General features: G+C 51.2%; 1 protein-coding gene across 1 annotated transcript; it reads left to right on the forward strand.

The window, feature by feature from the left end:
• The first annotated feature begins 1,103 nt into the window (after positions 1-1,103).
• On the forward strand, positions 1,104-16,988 carry STRC (stereocilin). The gene is made up of 29 exons (XM_070237965.1): positions 1,104-1,152; positions 1,460-2,245; positions 2,335-2,359; positions 3,108-4,362; positions 5,346-5,408; positions 5,506-5,616; positions 5,788-5,954; positions 6,150-6,336; positions 6,478-6,593; positions 6,858-6,990; positions 7,345-7,527; positions 7,787-7,825; positions 8,007-8,174; positions 8,332-8,397; positions 8,873-9,001; positions 9,300-9,358; positions 10,169-10,292; positions 10,399-10,511; positions 12,095-12,230; positions 12,643-12,839; positions 13,037-13,127; positions 13,339-13,495; positions 14,172-14,341; positions 14,962-15,117; positions 15,516-15,658; positions 15,850-15,998; positions 16,259-16,356; positions 16,453-16,600; positions 16,798-16,988. The coding sequence occupies exons 1-29, from the start codon at positions 1,104-1,106 to the stop codon at positions 16,884-16,886; spliced, it is 5,307 nt and encodes a 1,768-aa protein (XP_070094066.1). The 3' UTR covers positions 16,887-16,988.
• Positions 16,989-17,102: the final 114 nt, after the last annotated feature.

Below are 17,102 nucleotides of genomic sequence, written 5' to 3' on the forward strand. Positions count from 1 at the left end.
CTTCTAGGGCAGAAGTGTATTAATAATGGATTTGAACATGTGGGTTTGGGGGATAGAATAGAGGACAGTTCTAAGAAAAGAGGGACAGAATAAAGATTTAAGTGGAGTCTCAGTGTTGAATTACTGTTTAGAGCTGGTATCAGGTAAAGGCCTTTGGGGATATGTAAATAGGGGGCAGAAAAAACTTCTCACCCTGATCAGACCAGATTATTTTGAATGGGACCTCTCTGATCTATGAGCAGTTCTCTCTCTGTCTCATTCTCTCTCTCTCTCTCTCTCTCTTTCTCTCTGTGCATTTATATGTGTGTGTGTGGGGAGTAGCCCCCTTGCACAGTGATTTAATCTAGTTTATCTCTTTTCTCAGCTCAGAATTTTCTATAGGGTTTTCCTGTAGGCCACAGCATGAGAGCCAGAAGGCAAATCCAAACATCTGACTGTCCTAATGAGCAAGTCACACCTCTGTGTCTATTTCCTTATCCATAAGATGAGAGGTTTTGTCTAGGTGATCTCTGAAGTCATGTCTAGCTCTTAACATTTTGTGGGTCTGGGTACTGAATCAAAAACAACTCTCCTGCTCCTGAAAGATCCATCCTTGGATCGGATCTTTGTCTTCATTTCTCTTCTCTGTTTACATCTGGTTGCCCAGTTCCTTTCTCCTGGGCCCCATTTCTTCCTCAATTCCCTCAAATCCTACTTTCTTTTACCTCTTTTTTATCTTTGTACAAAGACACTTTGTATTTTTCTTCAGAGCCCCCAGATTATACCCTGGGTCTCCAGTTCTCCATCTCCGTGTCTGCCTACTCCTACCTGCATCCTGGCTCCTAACTGAAGCTATCTCCTTGAGTTCCTCCGAGGGCCCCCTGGGATCTCCTATCATTCATCCCTCTCACAGAAGCACACCTTTCTCCAAAGCCAAAGGATCAGGTATTCAGTGGCTCAGGTGGCAAACCTGCTGTCAGGTTACAGATATTGTTTCCTGAAAGACCACACTACAGTGTCAGTGGAGACTCAAACTGCATGCAGGGCCCTGCCCTCACCTGGCTATCCCGCACAAGGTGAGAATAAGCAGAACTCACCTCTAGTACCAGAGCTCACTTGGAAACATGGCTCTGAGCCTCTGGCCCCTGCTGCTGCTGCTGCTGTCCTATGCAGGTGAGAGGAACAGTGAGCAGGGCTAGGGATGAAAGGGATGGTTGCTGGGAAGAGACTTAAGAGTGCAGAGATTAACTGGTCAGGTGAAAGATAAAGAGGCAAGGAAGAGGGGCAGAGACTGGAGCTAAGGGAGAAAATGAGGTTTAAGAAAGCAGGCCAAGACTCACTGTAGGCTGGTGAAAGGGATTCAGCTCACCATCTCCTTCACCACATCTCTAGATCAAGGCCAGGGCTGACCTCCAGGACAGGGCTGCATTTAGGTTCTAGGCTGTTTCCCTTTAGTGACCTCTGGTTTTTCTCCTTACAGTGACTCTGGCCCCTACTGGGCCTCAGTCCCTGGACCCTGGTCTCTCCCTCCTGAAGTCATTGCTCTCTACTCTGGACCAGGCTCCCCAGGGGTCCTTCAGCCACTCACGTTTCTCTGCATTCCTGGCCAACGTTTCTTCTTCATTTGAGCCTGGGAGAATGGGGGAGGGACCAATGGGAGAGCCCCCACCTCTCCAGCCCCCTGCCCTCCGGCTCCATGATTTCCTAGTGACACTGAGAGGCAGCCCAGACTGGGAGCCAATTCTAGGGCTCCTAGGGGATGTGTTGGCACTGCTTGGACAGGAACAGACACCCCGGGACTTCTTGGGGCACCAGGCAGGTGTGCTGGGTGGACTTGCAGAGGTGCTGCTGGGAGCCTTAGTTCCCAGGGGACCCCCTACCCCTACCCGGGCCCCATGTACCCGTGATGGCCCCTCTGACTGTGTCCTCGCTGCTGACTGGTTGCCTTCTTTGCTGCTGTTATTAGAGGGTACACGCTGGCAGGCCCTGGTGCAGGTGCAGCCCAGTATGGACCCCACAAATGTCACAGGCCTCAATGGGAGGGAACCAGTCCCGCACTTTTTGCAGGGTTTGTTGGGTTTGCTCACCCCAATGGGGGAGCTGGGCTCTGAGGAGGCTCTTTGGGGAGGTTTGCTGCGCACAGTGGGGGCCCCCCTCTATGCTGCCTTCCAGGAAGGACTGCTCCGTATCACTGACTCCCTGCAGGATGAGGTCTTTTCCATTCTGGGGCAACCAGAGCCTGATGCCAATGGGCAGTGCCAGGGAGGTGAGTGCTGCCAGGTCTGGGACTGGGCTGTGGCAGGGCAAGAAGGGGTGAGATTGGGGTAGTCCTTTTCCTTACCCTTTCCTTTCTAGGCAACCTTCAGCAGCTGCTCTTATGGTAAGTAACAGGAGAGGAGTTCTAAGGTATTGGGCCTGGGAAGTTATCAGCCTCCAGAATGGAAGAGGAAGCTGATGGGAGGCGTGTGGTTTAGTGGTTTTGGAGTATAACTGGGTTGGTGTCCCAGCTCCACCTCTTTCTAGCTATGTGACTTTGGGCAAGTTATATTCTCATTCGATGCTTCAGTTTCCCCATGTGTAAAATATGGATAATATTAGTTACTGCAGAGTTATTGTAAGGGGTTCAGTGAGTTGATACTGTATGTGTAAACCACATAGAACTGCATCTGGCACACAGTGCTCAATAAATGTTAGCTAATAAAGATGGGGCATGGAAAGAAAGGACAAGACTGGACTCCTCCACCCCTTACTACTTCAGCACAACAGTGCCAGAGCAGTTAGACACATTCAATTGCTGGGCAGATCTCCTGATATGAGGCCAACTGAAGGTTGTGTTTAAGCTGCCTAAAGGCATACAAAGAAAGGAGGAAGAAGGGGGCCAGGTGGATGGAAGGGACTCCAATTGGGCTGCTCCCGGGTGATTTTGGGCCTTGGCAGGACAGATCTCTCTCCCTTTTCCCCCGTCCTAGTATTTAAACCAGTAACACCTATACTCCCAGGGACCTCACTTTTGGAAAAGCCTACGCTTGCCACCCAACCCCCTGCAGGGCTCTGGGCCAGGGTCAGAGTCTTCAACTGGAAGAAATGTAAACTGACCAGATCCTGCCTGCTCCTCCCTCTGCACCCAGGGGCATCCGGCACAACATTTCCTGGGATGTCCAGGAGCTGGGCTTTCTGTCTGGATCGCCACCCCCACCCCCTGCCCTCCTCCACTGCCTGAGCACAGGTGTACCTCTGCCCAGGGCTTCCCAGCCCTCAGCCCACATCAGCCCTCGCCAACGGCGAGCCATCTCTGTGGAGGCCCTCTGCGAGAACCACTCAGGCCCAGCACCACCCTACAGCATTTCCAACTTCTCCATCCAGTTACTCTGCCAGCATGCCAAGCCTGTCACCCCTCAGCCCCCTCCCAGCACCGCTGCCATCTGCCAGACAGCTGTGTGGTATGCAGTCTCATGGGCACCAGGTGCCCAAGGCTGGCTACAGGCCTGCCATGACCAGTTTCCCAATCAGTTCCTGGAGGCAATCTGTAGCAGCGTCTCCTTTTCAACCCTGTCCGGCCCCATCCGCCGCCTGGTGAAGCGGCTCTGTGCTGGCCTGCTCCCACCTCCCACCAGCTGCCCTGAAGGCCTGCCCCCTGTTCCCCTCACACCAGAGATCTTCTGGGGCTGCTTCTTGGAGAACGAGACTCTGTGGGCTGAGCGGCTGTGTGGGGAGGCAAGTCTTCAGGCTGTGCCCCCTAGCAATCAGGCTTGGGTTCAGCATGTGTGCCTGGGCCCCACCCCAGATGTCACTGCCTCCCCACCCTGCCACACTGGACCTTGTGGGGAACGCTGCCCAGATGGGGGCAGCTTCTTGATGATGGTGTGTGCCAATGACACCATGTATGAGGCCCTGGTGCCCTCCTGGCCCTGGCTAGCAGGCCAGTGCAGGATCAGTCGTGGGGGCAATGACACTTGCTTCCTAGAGGGGCTACTGGGCCCTCTTCTGCCCTCCCTGCCACCACTGGGACCCTCCCCACTCTGCTTGGCCCCAGGCCCCTTTCTTCTTGGCATGCTATCCCAACTGCCACGCTGTCAGTCCTCTGTGCCAGCCCTTGCCCACTCCACACGCCTACACTATCTCCTGCGCCTGCTGACCTTCCTCCTGGGTCCAGGGGCCGGAGGGACTGAGGCCCAGGGGATGCTGGGTCAGGCCCTGATGCTCTCCAGTCTCCCAGACAACTGCTCCTTCTGGGATGCCTTCCGCCCAGAGGGCCGGCGAAGCATGCTGCGGACGGTTGGGGAATACCTGGAACAGGAGGAGCACCCGACCCTACCAGGCTTTGAACCCACTACCAGCCCCAGCTCTGGTATAAGCAAGATGGAGCTGCTGGCCTGCTTCAGCGTGAGTGATCTGTCAAGGTGAAAGCTTCTGAAACAGGGGGATGGGCCTCCAGGAGAATTCTCTAATACTGATGCAGTAGTATAGCGTAGTGGTCTAAGCACACAGCTCTGGAGTCAGATAGGCTTGGGTTCACATCCTAGTTCTATGATGGACCTCGGACAAGTTATTTAACCTCTCTGAGCAATATTTTTCTCATCTATAAATGGGGGACAATAATGGTGCCACTCTTTTAGCATGGCTGGAAGGTTTACATGAGACAATACATGCTATGGGCTTAGCATGGTGCATGATACATAAATATGCAATAAATGTTATCTCATTATTCTTTCTGACTCTTTGACTCTCCCCCTTTCTGCTGCAGAAAGGAAAGGGATCAAGTTAGAGGGCTATAATTCTGTCCCTAGACAGGTACAGGAGGCTGGCAAAATACAGGAAGATAAGGCCGAAATGAGAAAAATTCAGGGTGACTATAAATCAAAAGACTTGGATTCCAGGTTCAACTATGCCACAAATTAGCATGGTCTTAGGCAAGTCATTTAATTCAGCTTTTCTGGGTTTCAGTTTCTTCTCTGTAGTGTGAAGGGGCTAGAATATGTGAATATCATCATTCATTCATCAAGTGCCCGTTATGTGGAAGGCAGCTTGCTGGGTTCTGTAGGTTATACAAAGATTCCTTACTCCATGTTAGGACCCTCCTTTCTCAAGCTCTGGGACCAGTGAAATGGAATTAGACACAGACTCATAGTAATTTCATTCAGATCTAAAGTATTTATTGAGCCAGCTATGGATCTGGCATGGGAAAGGATATAAGAGAAGTTAGAGACATGGTCCCTGACCTAAAGGAGTTTACTATCTGAGGAGACACACATACTAGCTTCAGATGAAGGACAAGCATCCTAGCAAGGGGAGTTGGAGTGCCTGGGGAAGCTTCAGGAGGGACAAAGGAGACAGCTCTCTTGGTGTCTTGTCTGTCTCCCCACTAGCCTGTGCTATGGGATCTGCTTCAGAGAGAGAAGAGTGTTTGGGCCCTGCAGATTCTAGTGCAGGTAACAGATGGAGGGGCACATGGGTGGACTGGGTGACATCTGTGGCCTGAGTTCCCTGCCCAGTGAGGTCATACCTACCATGACCTCCTACTCCCAGGCGTATCTGCACATGCCACCGGAAAATCTCCAGCAGCTGGTGCTTTCAGCAGAGAGGGAGGCTGCTCAGGGCTTCCTGACGCTCATGCACCGTTCCTGGGCCCAGCTGCAGGTGGGCATAGAGGGAGAGAGGAACAAGGGTGGAGGGCGAAATCTAGGAATCAAGAGCACCTGGAACCTGGTGTGCAGGGGGCTTGCCCCAGTGGAAGGAGGAACTCAAGAGAGGAGATGGCAAGGATACTGAGCATCTCCAGAGCCAGTATCCCTTCCTGTGCCCCAACAGGTACCACCATCTGAGGAACAGGCCCTGGGTCGCCTGACAGCCTTGCTGCTCCAGCGTTACCCACGCCTCACCTCTCAGCTCTTCATTGACCTGTCACCGCTCATCCCCTTCTTGGCTGTCTCTGACCTGATGCGCTTTCCACCATCCCTGTTGGCCAACGACAGCGTGTAAGGACCCCACACCATTCCTCCTGATCCTGTCAGAGTCAGGCCAACCCCACCACCTAGAGCAGCCCCTTCCTGTGCTTGTCTCCATTGAAACTAGGGAGAACCTCTTTCCTATCTATGACAGCAGAGCTGTAGAGAGCCAGGGGACAACAGTTTGGAACAGGGTCAAGGGTTAAGACCCATTGCTCTCCCCAGGCTGGCTGCCATCCGGGATTACAGCCCAGGAATGAGACCTGAACAGAAGGAGGCTCTGGCAAGGCGACTGCTGGCCCCTGAGCTGTTTGGGGAAGTTCCCGCCTGGCCCCAGGAGCTTCTGTGGGCAGTGTTGCCCCTGCTCCCCCACCTCCCTCTGGAGAACTTTCTGCAGCTCAGCCCTCACCAGGTATGAGAATGATTCTCTTAACTTGTCTAGCCCATCTTCTGCTAGGTGGGACAGGAATCAGTGGCATGTCTGCTAGTGAGCCCCTCCCAGCAAATGTCCTACAGTGACCCCAACACAAGCTGACCCCTCCCCTCATCTCAGATCCAGGCCCTGGAAGATAGCTGGCCAGCGGCAGGTCTTGGGCCAGGGCACGCCCGACATGTGCTGCGCAGCCTGGTGAACCAGAGTGTCCAGGATGGAGAGGAGCAGGTGCGCAGGTGAGTGGTTGTGGGATCAGTGATCAAGGCCAGAGTGGAGGAGAGACAAGTACAGCTGCCATGGTGGGTTGGGGTCCTAGGAAGGAAGGGGCAAGACAGTAGGCAGTGGCCCAAGGCAGTGTAGGGCTCCAGGAGAGAGGCCTATCTATAGCGCTCACATTTCCTAGGTTAGTAGTCAGAGTGCCTACTCCAAGTACCCTCATGGTCCCTGCCTTAGTACCAACCTCAGTGACCGCATTTAGGCCAGCTTCATGTCCTCCTCAGGCTGGGGCCCCTCGCCTGTTTCCTGAGCCCTGAGGAGCTGCAGAGCCTGGTACCCTTGAATGATCCAATGGGGCCGGTAGAACGGGGGCTGCTGGAATGTGCAGCCAACGGGACCCTCAGCCCACAAGGACGGGTGAGCCCTTTGGCACAGGCCTACAAGACTCCAGGCTTTCCTTGGGTCTGTGTGACTTGCCCAGTCATCTCAACTAAGCTTGAGTACAGTGGTGCCAGCTCTCCCCCGACCTCTGCCACCTCCATTACTTACTCCATGGCCATTCTTATCTGTTACCTCCTCTTCCTGACCCTACCCTATCTGGTCTATGATGCCCCAAACATACCCTTTGACATCTTGAACCCAATCTGTGCCTGTCCTATCCTTGTTTCCAAGCCCTAGCCAAGGCCCTGGGAAATCCAGATGTGGGATTAGGGAGAAGGTTTACTGTTCACCTGTCTTTTCTCTCCTGTCCCAAACCTTCTTTGGTTATAGGTGGCATATGAACTTCTGGGGGTGTTGCGCTCGTCTGGAGGAGCTGTGCTGAGTCCCCGGGAGCTGCGGGTCTGGGCCCCTCTCTTCCCTCAGCTGGGCCTCCGTTTCCTGCAGGAGCTCTCAGAGCCCCAGCTTAGAGCCATGCTCCCTGCCCTGCAGGGAACCAGTGTCACACCTGCCCAGGTGGGCCCATCTCACTCCCTGCATCCACCCTCTACCCCCTGGAACCCCAGCCAAGAGAATTACATTCAGGGATACCATCAACCCCCATGAAGTCTCCTTTTCCTCTGTCCCAAGGAGGACTTCCTCATTCCCCTTCCTCAGATCAAGAAGAGCCCTGAGCCAGTTTGATCACTGCAGGTGGTAGAGAGGGAGCTGGGAGTTTTGGAGGGCAGGCCCTAGGGACCTGAGAGCTGCTGTTTCCTGTCTCATCCCACCTTAGGCTCTCTTACTGCTTGAACGGCTGCTGCCTAGGCACGGCGTGAGTAGCAGCAACTTTTCAACATCCCCCAGAAGTCTGTCCCCCTTTTCCCTGGTTCCTGCATCTGTCCCTTCTTCCCTCTCAGGTCTCCTCATACCTGCTGCCTTGATGTCCTGTGATTGTTGTCTTCCCCACCACCCTGCCCCTCTTCTTCAGGCCCCTTGTCTCTCTTGCTCCCCAGCTGTCCCTGGAGGAACTCTGCTCCTTACACCCTCTGCTGCCAGGCCTCAGCTCCCAGACCCTCCAGGCCATCCCTAGGCGAGTTCTGGTTGGGGCCTGTTCCTGCCTGGCCCCTGAACTGTCACGTCTCTCAGACTGCCAGACTGCAGCACTGCTGCAGACCTTTCGGGTATGAGAGCAACAGGGAAGATGAGACAATTGGGGATGTGGGCTCTGGTTGGGAGGAGGGCATCTTCCCTGTGGTCAGAGAAGGCCTCCCAAACCTCCCCACTTCCTTATACACACACACACACACACACACATGAACACTGCCAATTCTCATGCAGGTGAAAAATGGAGTTAAAAACATGGGTACAACAGGTGCCGGTGCAGCTGTGTGTGTCCCTGGTCAGGTATGTGTGGGATCTCCTGACTAAGCTCCTCTGTAGGTCCTAGGGCTAGTTCCTTATGGCTGGTGCTGCATCACACACTCCCCGTGCAGTGGCCCTGAGAGTTCAGGGTAGCTCTGTACCCACCAAGACGTTAGCTGTTCTTCCCAGTTTCAGATGCAGGACAGCATGATCCACGCTGTCCTAGAACGTTGAAGCCAGAGGGTTTCAGAAATCTTCCGGGCCAACCACACTGCTTTCAGATAAAGCGACCAAAGCTCAGAGAGGCTAAGGAACCTATCTCAGGTGCCTAAATAGCAGCAACACTTCCCACAACCGCCTTTACTGTGAGGGCTCTCAGATGTGCATTGCTATAGTGGCACATGCCATTCCACACTTATCCTAGCTTGTTACCTTTCTGCCCCCATGGTTCGCTTTCTCTGAGGGCTGAGTCCAAACCCTCTCACCTATCACTACACTGCTACACCATCCCCACCAGCTGCCCATCCCCACCATCTGGCCAGACTGCCTGCTTCCCCTGCTCCCACTAAAGCTGCTACAACTGGACTCCGCGGCTCTTCTGGCTGACCGAAGGCGCTACCGGGAGTTTCCCTGGTCTGAGCAGCAGGTAATTCTCCCCACGAACCCAAGAACTCCCCTCTCTCAATATATCCCACCTCCTTTACCCATCCCTCAGCCCTAGATTGGGTGCCTTATCCCTAGAATCCCTTATAATGTGACTTGCTTTGCCCTTTCTTTTCCCCTCCTCCATATTCCTCCATTTCCCTCTCACTCTCTGAGAGGGCATTTGGGAGAGTAGGAGGCTGCTGGGACCCACAGGATGGAGCGGCAGGACTGTCCAAGGCACCTTAGGTCGTTGGGCAATATCTCTGCTGGGAAGCGGCTCTTCTTTCTTTCTCTTGTAGGCACAGTTTCTCTGGAAGAAGATGCAGGTGCCCACCAACCTTACCCTCAGGAATCTGCAGTGAGTAACTTGTGTTGAGCAGTGAGTTTAATTCAACTAACATTTTTGAGCACTTACCGTGTGCCCCGTGGTAATGTGCCAGGTACCACATGATACGCAGTGGGGGATATGAGGATGAATGTTGCATGGTCCTAACCTGGGGCCATTCTCCTGGCTCCTCTTCTCCTCACCCTCCTTCCCTTCCATAGCACCATACCTATCCTGACTGGATCTAAGGGATTCAGAAGACCTGGGTTCAGATCCAGGCCCTGTCACTTATTTGTGATCTTGGGCAAGTCATTTAACCTCTCTAAACTTCAGTTTTTTCTTCTGTAGAATAAGAATTAAAATGGTGCCAACCTCACAGGTAGTTGTTATGAAGATTAAATGAGATAAGGCATATAAGGTCCTTAACACATTGCCTGACCCAGTATAAGCTCCCAATAGACATTTGCTGTTATTAGTCAAATCCAAAGTGACTTCAGAGCCACTGGCCAAACAGCAATAAGTAAGTATCACCTTACCTCCACTCACAGTACAAGAACCAGGGGCTTCAGAATGTGAGTACGTGGCTCTAGATTCAGTTTACCATGTTTCTAGTAGAATGATGTTGGGAATGTTACTTGACCTCTATAAATCTTTATTTTCTTCTCTGACAAAAAAAAGCAATGATGTTGTGGGGAGCCAATGAAAATATCTATGGAAAAACATTTCTTAAACTGTAAATTACCATAAATGAACATCTGTACTTGTGTTTAGAGTGTTGATATCAAGGAGCAGACAGGCTGTGGCATGTGTTGAATGAGCATCTACCCACCTGCACACCCACAGGGCTATGGGCACCCTGGCAGGGGGCATGTCCTGTGAATTTCTGCAGCAGATCAACTCGATGGCAGATTTCCTTGAAGTCGTGTACATGATCTATCAACTGCCCACTGGGGTTCGAGGGAGCCTGGTGAGAGGGCTGCTTGGGCATTGGTTTGAGGCAGGGACCTTTGGTACAGAACCCAGTCCCCATGCTCAGCTCTGTCCTGACCCTGCTTCCCCACCCTGTCCCGCAGAGGGCCTGTATCTGGGCAGAGCTACAGCAGAGGATGACAATGCCAGAGCCAGAGCTGGCAACTCTGGGGCCAGAACTGAGTGGGCTGGACACGAAGCTACTCTTGGACTTACCGTAAGTATTACAGCTGGAGATACTGGATTCTCAGAAGGTTCAACCTGGGATAGAAGATCTGCCTTTAGGAAATGCCCTAGAGGTGGTGGTTTTCTGTCTAGTGGTTTCTTGACATCAGTTATAGCCCAAAGCAGGGGATTCCATTTCAAGTTGCTCTATGTATTGACTGGCTCCCAGAACATAGCCCAAGCATAGGACAGCTAAGGGTGGTCACACCGTGATGTGACCTGCCAAGCAATCTTAATATAACCTGGAGCCACATTAATAGAGATAGAATATCTGAAATAAGGGAAGCAATAGTCCAATTCTACCCTGGAGGGTTGTAGTCTTCTTAAAGCACTGTGCTCTCAGTGTGTTCAGAGGAGTAGATGAAGAGAAAATATATGAAACATGATAAACATCTTGAAATACCCCAGGGGCTATTAAATAGAAAATACATTGGCATGTTTCTGAATGGCCCCATTGGGCACGACTAGAACCAATGAATGAAAATCAGATTTTTTGCACAATACGAGGAAAACTGAGGTATTGAGTTCCCAGCCATTGAAGCTATTCAAGCCTATGCTGGATGGCCCCATGGCAGGAATGTTGTAGAACAGATTCAAGTATGAGTTGTGGGGAGAGAAGACTAGATGAACCTAAGGCTCCTCCTCACCCAGAGATTCTAGGACTTGGATAAGTATCTCACTCATAGGCTTCTTTTCCCATTTTACTCCCATCCCATTCCCATTGCCATCTGAACTATAAGTCAGGGTAGGTAAAGGCTGGTGTTAGTCTTCCTGGGGATGAGGCGATGGTTAAAAACAGTTGACTCCATCCTTACATTTTTATTGGCCTTTCCACAGTTTTTGGCTTTTGTGCTACTGGCTCAGTTCCAGAGTTTGAAACCCTAGGCAGAGTACAGGATGTCACTTCTGATTTCTGGGAAAAAGGCCTTTTTTAAAAAAAAAAAAGAAAGAAAGAAAGCCATTCAAATCTGTTTAAATATATTGGTTCTTGGAGATAATTTAGAATGCCGAGGACCTGGAGGAGGTGAAAAATCCTGGGTCAGGAGTTGGCAGACCTGAGTTCCTCATTTGTGAAAGAGGGATAAGAAAAATACCTATCTTATCCCCAGATTTTGTCATAAGGATCAAATGTGATAACACCTAAAAAAAACTTTGTGGATTGTAGAGTGCTATACGAATGAGAGGGGACCTCTTCACAACAAGCAGAGGAAGGGTGGCACTGTGGGAAAAAAGAATTGGGAGTAAGACCCCACAATTGGATCTCTGTGAACCTTGGTTTTTAATGTATAAAATGGGGAATTTTTTTCATGATACTTAATATTTGGGGCTTTTGATTCCACTAGATGGGGTAGGATTGTTTGTCATTTCTTCAGGAAGACTAGAAATATGTCACTCTCTTTGTTCTCTCCCTTCAAGCAATATGGTGGGAATTGGATCTGGGGCTGTTTAATAGCAGTTCTTGTCCAGGGCCACAGGGTTTGGTCTGGTGTTACCTCCTGTCTGGGTAATGTGACATTCTGTGGTCCCTCATCAACTTGGCTCAGTTTTGAGTGCCCTGTTGTCAAATTGCTATAGGGTCCAGTTGATGGACAGACTGTCCAATGAATCCATTATGTTGGTGATAGAACTGGTACGAGGAGCTCCAGAGCAGCTGCTAGCACTGACACCACTCCACCGGGCAGCCCTGGCAGAGAGGGCACTACAAAACTTGGTAAGTGTCCATCCTATCAAACTCAGAGCTGCCTCCTGGGCAATTCTTACCCCTTAGACAATGCTTTTTGTCTTCTAGGCCCAACTCCACACTTTTGCTGCTAAATAGGTTCTTGTCTACAAGGTTCTAGCCCCTAGATCTACCTCTGGGTTCTATTCCTTGATAGCCTGCTTCATGTTTCTTGTCCACATCCCTTGGACTCCAAGAAATGCCTTGGATTCCACTTCCTGGTCTTTCTGCCTGCTCCTATCTGGACTCATTGTTTAAGAAAGTGAACAATGGTAGTGGACACCATAGGGTGTTGAGTTGGGAGCTGGAGGGAGGGAAGGTCAAAGGTCTTGGTGTCTTGATCAAAGAGTCTGGTCTTCTGAGTCAGAGGTGCATTGTCCCAAGGCCTGATGCCCCTCTCCAGGCTCCAAAGGAGACAACAGTCTCAAGGGAAGTGCTGGAGACATTGGGCCCCTTGATTGGATTCCTGGGGATAGAGAGCACTCGACGGGTCCCCCTACAGATCCTGCTGGCCCATCTCAGTCAGCTGCAGGGCTTCTGCCTAGGAGAGCCATTTGCTACAGAGCTGGGATGGCTGCTATCACAGGAGCCTATTCTTGGGTATGGCCTTTTGGGAACTTCAGATTCTAACTTATCCTACACCCATCCTCTCAACCACCATCATCAGTGGCAGCCCATTCAATATGCTTGAGGTCCCTTGGAGCCCTGTGTTCCCAGTCCTAGCATGTCCTCTTTTCCCCTTCCTCTTCCTCTCATCCCTCAGCATCCAAGCCCCTGATCTTCTTCCTGTCTCCCAGGAAACCAGAGTTGTGGAGCCAGGATGAAGTAGAGCAAGCTGGACGCCTAGTATTCATGCTACCTACTGAGGCTATTTCCTTGATCCCCAGGGTGAGGTGAAGGAACAGGGAGGGAGTAAGAGCAGAGAGGGAACTGGTGAGCTGGTTCTGGGGAGCTAAGGCCAAGGAGGTTGAGGGCAAAGGAGGTGAAGCCTGAATGTGGGAGAGACTGCTAAAAGGGGACAGGATTTTGGAATTACAGCTGTAGCAGCTGGCCCTGACCTACCCAGGTCTCCCCACCCTCCCTCTACCTTCTCATACAGGAGGCCTTGAGCCCAGAGACCCTGGAGCGGCTCCTAGAGAAACAGCAGATCTGGGAGCAGAGCAGAGTTGGACAGCTGTGTGGGGGGCCACAGCTTGCTTCCAAGAAAGCAGCCCTGGTAGCTGGGGTTGTGCGCCCTGCTGCGGAGGATCTCCCAGGTGAAACTACCCAAATACTCATACATCTAGCATGGTGTACAGGACATGACAATGCAGTCAGAAGTCTGGGCTCTAGGTGTGTTGTGCCCTTTGAGCAGATTTGCACACCTTCTGCTCTCTGGGCTTGGGTTTTCTAATGTAAAAAGCACAGGGATGAGAGGGATGATCTTCAAGGTCTCTTCTAGTTCTAGGGTTCTACAGCTCTGGGAATTTATAACCCATTACATTTTTAGCCCAGCACTCCCCTGTTCCTGCTCTCTTATCCCTGTTAACAGTTGACAGACAGCTCTAGGCTTGGCTAAGTGTGGCACTCTCTGCTGGGGAGATGCTTTGGATGTAGGAAGGAGACACTATGAGGCTAGGGACCTGGGTTCTAATCCGGCTTTGTCATCAAATCCCTGGGTAACTCCCTCAGTCTTCCATCTAGACAATGAGGGGCTTGTCTTCTCCAGTCACTTTTTCTCATATCCTTTGAGTCCTACAGATTTCACACTGTAGTGATTCCTTGACCCATACTGACCACATTGCCCTGTCTTCCAAAGGTTGGAGGGGTTACTGCATCTATATGTAATATATATCTATATCTATATCTATATCTATATCTATATCTATATCTATGCTCTCTGGGCATACTTTAATACTGTACTGACCCCCTGGCCCTGTCTTCCCCCTTCAGAACCTGTGCCAAATTGTGCAGATGTACGAGGGACATTCCCAGCAGCCTGGTCTGCAACCCAGATTGCAGAGATGGAGCTCTCAGACTTCGAGGACTGCCTGGCACTATTTGCAGGAGACCCAGGACTAGGGCCTGAGGAACTACGGGCAGCAATGGGCAAGGCAAAACAGGTTAGGGGTGAAGAGGTCAACTGGGGTTGGAGATGGAAAAACATGAGGAAGCTGGTTGGGTGGCGTGAGACACAAAAGAATGGATAGCTGGGTGAGAGGTGTGGGAAATAGGAGATAGAAGAATTAGAGGATTTGGATCCTGAGGAGGAAGTCAGAGGGGATGAATTCTGAGGAAAGGAAGCTAGTGCAATGAGAAGAGGGCCTAGAGCAGTAGTTACCGAACTTTAGTGTGTATTGAAATCATCTGGGGAGCAGGTTTTTAAAATGCCGATGCCAGGGTCCCATACTAGACTTACTGAAGAAGAATCTCTAGGATAAGTTCTGGGCATCTGCATTTTAACAGGCACCCCTGGTGAGTCCGGTGCACATAAAAGTTTAGAACTTGTAGACTACAGTCTGCTGTTCTTCCCTCTTGAGACTCTAGAATCTTTCATTAACACCTTAGTCAGAGGAACCTTAGTCCAACCCTCTCATTTTATAGTTGAAGAAACTAAAGACCCAGAGAAGGCAAATGATTTGCCTAGAGTTACACAGCTAAGGTCAGAGGCAAACTAAGACCTAGCATTCTGACTCCTAGTCCAGTGCTTTTTCCATTCACGTTGTTCCTCTCTTTCTCCTAGTTGTGGGGTCCCCCCAGGGGATTCCGTCCTGAGCAGATCCTGCAGCTAGGTCGGCTCTTGATAGGTCTAGGAGAGCGGGAACTACAGGAGCTGATGCTGGTGGACTGGGGAGTGCTGAGCACCCTGGGGCAGATAGCTGACTGGAGCTCCATCCAGGTAACACCTTCTGTCCTCCCTACCACCTTCCAATCATCCACCCCACAGATCCAGGCCTCTAGGTCATCTAAAGCCTAAGGAATTTTCCCTGTAACCCTGCCTGGCCATTCTTTCTATCTTTTCTTAATACCCTACACTAGTGGCCTTAGGGACTCTATGGTTTGTTCACTCTGAGGCCCTGGACACATAATACTCCCTCCTGTCTCTTTTCCCTGAGACCTTCTCTTTTTCCATCCTTCTTTTTTTGGGATCCTCAACTTACTCCATGGCTATTGGATCTTCAGGTCTTAATAAAAGAATATAATCCAGTAGTACTTGTCACTTCCCTAATTACTTTCCCATCCATGAATTCAACCATGACTGCTCTTATTATCCTGTGCCCGCCACTCCCACCGCAGCTCCGAGTTGTGGTCTCCAGTTTCCTGAGGCAGAGTGGCCGGCATGTGAGCCACCTGGACTTCCTTCACCTGACTGCACTGGGTTACACGCTCTGTGGACTGCGACCAGAGGAGCTACAGCATATCAGCAGTTGGGAGTTTAGGTCACCTGTGGAGGGAATGTGTGGGTGGTGGTGCTGAGGTAAAGGTGGGCTCACTGGGGAGGGAAGGATCATGAAGGAGTGGTCCCATGGAGGAAAGAACCCCACTTGAAGTCATCTCTACCCTCATATCATGACCACAGACCCTATCACCATGACTGAATCCTTCTCCCTTCCTTCCCACTCTTCCACAGCCAAGCAGCTCTCTTCTTGGGCAACCTGCATCTCCAGTGCTCTGAGGAGCAACTGGAGGTTCTGGCCCAACTACTTGTGCTGCCTGGTGGTTTTGGCCCAGTCAGTAACTGGGGGCCTGAGATTTTCACTGAAATTGGCACAATAGCAGGTAGGGAGGCTGGGTCACAGCTGGTGCTAGTTGTCAGGGGTTGGTTTCCATACCATGGGTGGACTGGGTAGAGGACTGCTCTGGAATTCTTAAGGTGGAAGTCTGAGAAGGCATTTAGGTAAGAGGTTGGAGATGTGTTGGGGGAGGTCTATGGTAGGGTTCTTTGAGAGTAGTTGGAGGAGAAGGTCTTCAGGTTTGAAGAGAAGGGAGAAAGCCAGTATAAGACAATGTTTGGATGCCCATCCTACTTGCTTCAACAGCTGGGATCCCAGACCTGGCTCTTTCAGCACTGCTACAGGAACAGATCCAGGGCCTCACCCCTCTTGCCATTTCTGTCATCCCTGCTCCTAAATTTGCAGTAAGCATTGATGGACTGGGCTCTGGGGTGACCACAAAAGAGCCAGGGCCCAGTGGGAGCTACAATGGATGTACCAATTTCTGCCCCCACCCCCAGGTGGTGTTCAGCCCCACCCAGCTATCTAGTCTCACCAGTGTTCAGGCTGTTGCTGTCACTCCTGAGCAAATGGCCTTTCTGAGTCCTGAGCAGCGACGAGCAGTTGCATGGGCCCGGCATGAGGGGAAGCAGAGCCCAGAACAGCAGAGTGAGTTCCCAACAGCACAGCTTGACCCTCCAACTCCTCACTCAGAATCTGACCCCTAACTTGGTGCTGTCCGGTTCATAGAACCCACTCAGGGAGATCCCTGGAGTGAAGGGGTCTATAGTCAGGTAGTTACCAAGTATCAATGGCTCCTGAGGAGCAGAGTTGTGATATTCTTCCCATTTTCTGTATCATTATAGGTCGAAGCACAGCCTGGGGCCTTCAGAACTGGTCGCAACCCTGCTGGACCCTAGCATTGACCATCTGCTTCCTTGGCAGCCTGCTATGAGCCTGTCTGTATGGTTAAAGAGAGAGATTGTTGGGAAAGAAACTTTAAGTAATAATGAATAAAGTGCAAATGGAAGTGCATTCTAATTATCCTCAGGATGCTGATGAGAAATATGGGTAAAATGCTAATGCTTTCCACCCACCTGAGAATCAGTGTTCCTGGCATGCCATATCTGGAATCTCTTTCCATCATAAATAACCCCACTGCCTCTTTTCT

Source organism: Equus caballus, chromosome 1 (assembly GCF_041296265.1).
Source record: "Equus caballus isolate H_3958 breed thoroughbred chromosome 1, TB-T2T, whole genome shotgun sequence".
NCBI lineage: Eukaryota > Metazoa > Chordata > Mammalia > Perissodactyla > Equidae > Equus > Equus caballus.